This window comes from Galeopterus variegatus, unplaced genomic scaffold, assembly GCF_000696425.1.
Source record: "Galeopterus variegatus unplaced genomic scaffold, G_variegatus-3.0.2 Scaffold8981, whole genome shotgun sequence".
Classification (NCBI taxonomy): Eukaryota; Metazoa; Chordata; class Mammalia; order Dermoptera; family Cynocephalidae; genus Galeopterus; species Galeopterus variegatus.
Window position 1 is genome coordinate 42,691 of NW_007735092.1, and position 8,511 is coordinate 51,201.

General features: G+C 44.4%; 1 protein-coding gene across 1 annotated transcript in view; it reads right to left on the reverse strand.

Annotated features, from left to right (window-relative positions):
* The window catches only part of LOC103608921 (von Willebrand factor A domain-containing protein 3B-like), a 51,867-nt gene that overhangs the window by 17,005 nt on the left and 26,351 nt on the right, over nucleotides 1-8,511 (reverse strand). Inside the window, exon 4 of the mRNA XM_008593309.1 lies at nucleotides 3,426-3,580. Coding sequence (XP_008591531.1) covers nucleotides 3,426-3,580 — 155 coding nt within the window. The remainder of the gene's footprint in view (nucleotides 1-3,425; nucleotides 3,581-8,511) is intronic.

Consider the following 8,511-nt stretch of genomic DNA (forward strand, 5'->3'; position numbering starts at 1 on the left):
TCTCTTGAATTCTCATTGTCCAGAAATAATCAATGGTCATATTAAGACAATCATGAGATATGTTTAAAAAATAACCAGTTAATAATATTGTTAACATTCTTCCAGACATTTGTCAATGTATAGATGCTCATAAAGTTTTATGTGTATATTGATGTTTGGCAATATGCTTTTTTACTAAATATCATCATGTGTACGTACTTGTATGTCAAACACAAGTCTATACCACAATTTTTGCTGACTGTATCATATTCTATTATATGGGTAAAACTTAATTTATTAACAAATTTTTATTGTTAATCCTTACATTATTACCAACTTTTTCTCTTATAAACAGTACTATAATAAATGCCCTTATAACTAAATTTTTGTGTACATCTTTGATTCATTTTTTTTTTGTCCTTTTTGTGACCAGTAAGGGGATCGCAACCCTTGGCTTGGTGTCGCCCGCACCGCGCTCAGCCAGTGAGCGCACTGGCCATTTCTATACAGGATCCGAACCTGTGGCGGGAGCGCCGCTTGTGCTCCCAGCGCTGCACTCTCCCGAGTGCGCCACGGGGTTGGCCCTTTGATTCATTTTCTTATGCTAGATCCCTAGAAGAGGTGTTTCTGGATCAAAGGCTGTGCTTATTTATGCTCCTACCAGCTATGTATGGGAGAGTCTATTTCTCTATAAGTTTTACCAACATTGAATGTTATAATGGAGTATATGTATTTATTTGAAAAGGCATCTCATTACTGTTTTATTTTGTATTTCTCTACTTTCCAGTAAGAACAAACATTTCCCAAGATTTTATGAACCACTTATTATTCCCGTATTGTAAATTGCCTTTTTGTGTCATTTGCCAATTTTTCAATTCAGATATTTACTGTTATGTATTAAATATATTAACTCTTAAAAAAAAGAAACCAATTTATTTATTTATTTTTTCCTTTTTGTCTTTTTTCGTGTCCGGCCACGAATCGCAACCCTCAGTGTCGCGCCTGCACGGGACCGGGACTGGCAACGGGATCGCAAACCTCGGTGCTGCGCCCGCACCTCGCTCAGCCAGTGAGCGGGAACCAGTCTGTATGTGGGATCGGACCCCTCGGCGGGAGCGCCGCCGCGCTCCCAAGCGGCGCACTGTAGCAGTGCGCCACCAGGCTGGCCCAAAAGAAACCAATTAAAATATAAGACACAGATAGGTAAAGGTAAAGGACAAAAAAAAAAGATAAACCATGTAGACAATAATCAAAAGTAAGCTGGAGTGGCTATATTGATATCAGACACAGTATATTTCACAACAAGGAATATTACCAGAGATAAAAAGGAACATTTCATAATTACAAAGGAGTCAATTCAACAAGAGAACATAAAAATCTTAAATGTGCATGCACCTACTAACAGAGCTTCAAAATACATGAAGAAAAAACTGACAGGACTGAAAGGACAACAGGACAAATTCAAAATGACAGTTGGATCTCAACACTCTTTTCACAAGGATTTATAGAACAATTAAAGAGAAAATCAGTACTAATCGGGCAGGCTTGAGCAACATTACGAAGCAACGTGAGCTAATTGGTATTTATAGTACACTCCATCCAACAAAAGCAGAATTTTTTTTTCATATTCTGGGTCCCAAAACAGGTTTATACAAATTGAAATCATACAGTATTTCTCTGTCCCCAGTGAAATGAAAATGGAAATAAGTAACAAAAAGCTACCAGAAAAATCCACAAATATTTGAGAAGTAAACAGTAAATTTTTAAATAACCTTTTGGTCAAACAAGAAATGACAGGGAAAATTGGAAAATATTCTGAAGTGATTGAAAATGCAATACAACATATCAAAATTTGTGAGAGGCAGCCAAAGAAACACTCAGAGGGAAATTTATAAAATCGAATGCTTCTAATACAAAGAAATAAAGGTCTCAAATCAGTGATCTGAGCTTCCATCTTAAGAAACTTAAACCCAAAGTAAGGAGAAAGAAGGAAATAAAGAGGTGAGACCCATGACATAGAAAGCAGAAAACCCTACAGGAAAAAAACCAACAATAATGGAACCAAAAGCTGGTTCTTTGAAAAGATCAATAAAATGAATAAACTCTAACCAGACTGATTAGAAAATAAAGATGACATAAACTACCAATATCAGCTCTGTGAGCGTTTAAAGAAGTTGAACGCATAGTTAAAAACCCTCCCACAAGGAAGAAAACTCCAGGCTTAGGAGGCTTCAATGTTGAATTCTATCAAACATTTAAGGGAGAGATGATGCCAGTTCGTCACAAAGTAATAGAAAAGGAGAGAAAATTTCCAAACAATCCTTGACCTCCGGTGGGAGGAGACAAGTGGGCCCAGCAGCTGTCAGGTGCTGTGCTCCAAGCTGCATCCTCTCTCCCAGATTCGAAACCCAAACCACTCTCCCATCCCGTTAGCTCCAAAACCATTAGCAGAGAAGACTCCAGACACAGGGGCTGCTTGTTTCAAGTAGCCCATTGCCACCTGGGCTTTGAAAGGCTGGGGCTCTGGGGGCAAATACAGAGGCAGATGGATGTCTGCAGCTTGTGGCTTCATAGCAGAGAAGGAGGGAGGGAGCTCTTACTTTCAAATGGCTATCTCAGGCTGGTACTAGCTTAAGCTCGTTGGATTTAGTATCTGATGTAATCCATAGAACATATATGTAAGTGGCATTATTATTCTCACTTTATAAATGAGAAAATGGATGCACAGAGACATTAACTGACCTGCTCAGGATCACACACCAAATGCCAGAGCTGGGCCTAGCATCCAGCTCTATCTTGCCTCAGAGCTCATGCACCTAAGTGAATTTAGTCTTCATGGTTTAAAACTGTCCCCCAGCATCTAGGGGGTGAAGACGTTAAGGTAGATCATCTCCATGGGGCTGACCCTGAGGTTACGGCATCAGCACACCAGATTCATGAGCATTACCTGATTTTAAGGACCCAGCACGGTTGAGAGGGATTGCATGAAGTTCTTTTTAGCTGAATTCTAAAATATATATAATTCCACTGTATTCAGATATTTCACAACATTGTTAACAGTTGCCTTGAGATATACTACTATTCAAGAGCGCTCAGCTCAGGTGTAATACCATCTGCAATATACCACAAAAAACACAAGGCAGGAGCAGAAGCATTCCTGAGCCTCTGACAGTGGTGTGTAACCAGTGTGATAACTACATCTTTGTACACTCTTTTTAAGAATCTGCACGGGCATCAAGGCAGTTTGGAAACTGAATCCAAACATCCCCCTTTGTTGTTCACAAGACCATCAGCAAATGTTTGTTGTCAGCAAACCATCAGATGGCAACCTTGACTTAACAATGTTTACTAGCCATTTCTCCTGGTTGAGCTTTTACCAAAAGATCAAGCAGATTTTAATTTCGAGAGAGACTAGACCACTTGTACCCTCCTGCAAATACACCAACCTCCTTTGGATCTGAGCCAGGACCACATGGACTCTGTCACTGTACCATCTGCATTTCTCCTTGGTAATGCTGATGTGGACCAAGCTCCCATCCTTCCAGGGAGTGTGCACAAACCTGCTGCAATATTTTGCATGGACAGTCTTCTTTTTGGTCTCCTAAGGAAAGGACAAAGGACGGAAGCCACTCAGAAACATTTGAAGAAGAAAAGTTTTTAAATGGCATCTCCATCTCTACCTTATTTATACAGCTCTTAACACTCACCCCCACTGCAAATCATTCGATCATTAGTTCAACCAACCACATTCTGCGGTCTGCTCCACATGGAGCCCTGTGCTAGGTGTCATGAGCAATGGTCAGAAAGTCATGTGCAGTCCCATCCATGCCCCACAGGGGCTAATGATCCCAGCAGGGAGACACTGCATGTGAGTGTGTGTGCAAGCACGCACGCACACACACACACACACACACACAAAATTAGCAATGCAGAGACTTAGATACCCAGTACCTGGTAGCAGGGAGACACTGCATGTGAGTGTGTGTGCAAGCACGCACGCACACACACACACACACACACACACAAAATTAGCAATGCAGAGACTTAGATACCCAGTACCTGGTGCTGGGTTGAGACAGTAAGGACTGGGCAAGTCCTGGCAAAGAAGAAAGAGTTCACAGTGGACTGGAGGGTCAGGGAGACCATTATGAAGGAGGTAGGACCTGGGACTCACACAAAACCTCTGCCCCTTGCTACTCCCACCCACAAATGAAGAAAGTAGCCAAGAACCCCATCCCATCTAGCACCCTCTAGTGGGACATACAGAACTGGCCGAGGACAAAGGCTCCCCACAAGGAGAGCTCTCATCAGGTCTGTCACTCTGTCACTTATCCAACCTATATTCATCAAGCATTACAGCAGGCCAGGAGCTCTTCTAGGCAGCAAGAGCACAATCCATAAACAAAGACCAAAATTCCTGCCTTCGTGGAGCTCACATCACAGGGGAACAGCCAGATAATAAACAAATCTTGGTCTAGTAGGTCAGATGATGACAGATGCAATGGAGAAAAGTAAGGCAAGGAAGAACAGAGAACGCTGAGGAAGATGGGAGGGGGCAGGGACAAGTTAAAACCTAAAAGGGAAAGCTTCACGAAGAAGGTGGAACATGAGCAAAGATGTGAAGGAACACAGAGGGTGGCCGTAGAGGTCTGGAGGAAGTCAGAAGACATAGCAGGTGCAAACGCTCTGGGCTGAGAGTCTGCCCAGCATGTCTGTAGAACTTCAGCGAGGGCCAGTGTAGCCACAGTAGAGAGAGGAAGGGAAGAAAAAGTGAGAAGAAGCTAGAAAAATAAATGCCGTAAAGCTGACAGTCCACGAAAATGACTCGGGCTTTTGCTGAGTGAAAAAGGAACCATCTAAAGGCTTGAACGAGAGAAGTAACACATGTAATTTATGGTCTTGCAGGATAACTCTGGCTACTCTGTTGAGAACATGCTGCAGAGGGCCAAGGTCAGAAGCAGGGAGTCAGGGCACGGCGTAGGGGCAGGAGCAGCGACAGTGACAGGTGCTCCGATGCTGAATGACAGCTGTATCAAGAAGACAGAGCTGACGGGATTTAATGCGATGAGACGTGGGGGCAGAAATGAAGGTGGATGCTCACGACGTTGCCTTCAGTGTTCCATGAACGTGAGCAGACAGGAAAAGGTGCTGGCGTTGGAGGAGGAAGTGGAAGGTAGACCCGTCGGAGCCGAGGGGCTGAGTCGGTCACTGGGAAGCACAAGAGATCTGCTCACTCCAGAGCGCACACCTTTAAAACGGAAGCAGGCGTCCCGGCTGCGTGTTTCCTCCAGCTTCCTCCAGTGCCGTCCACTGCCCAGGGATAAGCCAGAAAAGGCAGAAAGTTGGATTTGACCAGGCCTGGGGTTTTGCCGGATGAGAGCAATAATGTAAGAAAGGGGGAAATTAGTTGAGGATGTATGGGAGGAACACATGGATGGATAGGACAGAGAGAAGGTGGCAGAAACAAGAACATGTATATCCCAGTGGGGGTGACAGATTGGTGGAACAGGGCAATAGAGGAAATGACCTAAAAAAAAAAAAAAAAAAGGGATCAGAGAATGGGACACTGTTTGCAACTGTTTTTGTGGGTTACAATTACATGTAATGACAAGGTCAAGGCATGCCTATGGCAGGAGCGGTACTGATGGAGTGGAGGAGGTCAAAGCAGTGAAAGGTCGGAGTGCTGGAAGGGTCATGCACACGGGATTGAAATCACTAAGAATTAAAACAGGTGTTGGAGCCAGTGATAGCACGACAGAAGCTGTGCTTTTCAAGGACTGAGGGGGGTGAGCTGGGGATCAGTAGGTGACAGCCACAAGGAGGTGTAGTGTCTGATGACATGGGAGGTGGGCGGGAGAATGGCCAAGCAGCAGCAAAGAGGAGCAAGGAAGCCAACGCCTCCCTCCAGGCCCATCGGTCCAGGGGGAATGAGAGAGAAACCAGCACCCCCTCTAGAGGAGTAAGAATTGTAGAGCCACACGGGGATCGGAAGCCAGTGGTGACTGAGTCCAGTGGTGACTGAGGAGAACGGGGCTGAAGGGCGCGATGAGATGGGTCCTATGCTCCCCAGGCAGGCGGAGAGGGGCGCCACGCCTCTACGGCAGGGCACGGACGGAAGGAGAAGCCGTCTCCTCTCTCCTTCTCACCACATCCCCAGGGTTGCCACGCAAAAGGGTTCTCCCTACTGTCAGTCGCATAACACGGCATTTTCTGAGTGTGCCACATGCACAGCCAAATGGAAAAACACCGGACCATAAGCTGCAGAAAGGCAGGTTTTGTGTCAGGCGGCAGCATGTCACAATGGGAAAAGCACCGCGTGAAAGGCCGGCAGAACCGAGCTCAAACGCTGCCTCCACCTGCCACAAGATCGATCACAGGTGACTTGCCTAACCCCTCAGACGTCTTGCAACTTCATTTTCTCACGTGTAGAACGAGAGCACAAATACTCACTTTGTATATGAAGCATGAAGGCATTCCATAAATGCTTATTTCTGACTCACAATGTTTGTAATACAGAAGAGAAGGAAGGTAACGTCTACGGGGAATCTCCTAAGTGCCATGCACTGTGCTCGGACATGCATTTTTAAATTTGCACTTACACCATTTTACAGATATAAAGGGTGAGGCTCAAAGAGTTGAAATTATTTTTTGCAGCATCTCATAATTAGTAACTGGTCGAAGTAGCACTTACACCTAGGTCTTCTCACTCCAGATCCAGTGTACCTTCCACCACACACACTGCCTGATACATAGCAGAGGCTCAATAAATATTTGTTAGAGGAATAAATGGTGAGACAACACTGGGTTTTTGAACATCAGGGCTGGTTTTGCACACAAGCGCAGGCAACCATTCCTGCAATGTGATTTCAGGGGTGCCCAAAATATCAAGTTACTAGACTTTGCCTGAAATTCCCTAATTAGAAATGCATTTTTGTCTCCTCCTGCTGCATGCTCATCCATCCTAGAAACACTATACAGCAAGGCCTTTTTAGTCACTTATTTTTCAGGGTAAATGAGTTTCCTAGATCTGTACCTATAAAGTAGTTTTATAGTTGAATGATTAGGCGGTCCTGCACTATGGGAGTCTGGGAGAACCCTAAATAATCTACCTATTCTACAGCCTCAGTTTCTCCCTACTTTATGCACATCACAATTTTAGGTATAAATCCAGCTTCAGAATGTAGTCCCAAATACTAAAAAAAATTGTGAAAGAGGATACCCATACTATATAATTTCAACCTTTACCATAATATTATTCATTAGCACAGCAAATTTGAAGTAAAATTTTCCTTTTATAAGCCAAATTCTTCAGCCTGGCCGTATAAAATTTCATTTAAAATTGTTAAGAAAGGGTGAGGGGAAAACGTATACTATAGCTAGCTCTGAGCATACCACATTGTCACGGGCTCACAGTAAGCTGTGTTCAAATCAACAGGGATTAATATTTCCAAATATCCAGTGTCTGATGTGTTTTTAAAATAAAAATTTAGTTATGTATGATTTCCTGAACATTACTGAATAATGTCTACAAAAACCAGAAAACTGTGCTGGGGGAGGAACCCCACAAATGAGATTTTCCCTGCACTGCAGCAATTACTCTGCATCCTAGGAGAAGCCAGGAAACAAGGCTTACGTCAATGCTGCATTTTTCTAATTTGATTTGTATATTTTCCTCCTTGTGGTTCATGATAAACCAGCAATAAGGGACAAGAACACAACCCGGTGTGGCTCAAGTAGCCCCAAAGGAAACAGCCTTTCCTGGGAGGGCATATGGAGCTCTGAGGTCAGCGAGCGTAGACAGCCACATGAAAGAGACAACTTTCACCTCTGTTGGAGCTATACACATCTCAGTGATGGTCTTGACACTGAATCAGAGCTGTAGAGATTATGTAATGAGACCCGTATTTGGGGAGGGCCCTGACTCCCTCCTGGTCGCCCCCACTGCGCTGCAATCAGTGACATGTCTGCTCCATGGCTTGCAATTCACCTTTCACTTCAGTGTGTACCAGATGAGAGCAATAATGTAAGAAAGGGGGAAATTAGTTGAGGATGTATGGGAGGAACACATGGATGGACGGGACAGAGAGAAGGTGGCAGAAACAAGAACATGTATATCCCAGTGGGGTTGACAGATTGGTGGAATAGGGCAATAGAGGAAATGACCTAAAAAAAAAAAGTGATCAGAGAATGGGACACTGTTTGGAACTGTTTTTGTGGGTTACAAGGCATGCCTGTGGCAGGAGCGGTACTGATGGAGTGGAGGAGGTCAAAGCAATGAAAGGTCGGAGTGCTGGAAGGGTCATGCACATGGGATTGAAATCACTAAGAATTAAAACAGGTGTTGGAGCCAGTGATAGCATGACAGAAGCTGTGCTTTTCAAGGACTGAGGGGGGTGAGCTGGGGATCAGTAGGTGACAGCCACAAGGAGGTGTAGTGTCTGATGACATGGGAGGAGGGAGGGAGAATGGCTAAGCAGCAGCAAAGAGGAGCAAGGAAGCCAACGCCTCCCTCCAGGCCCATCGGTCCAGGGG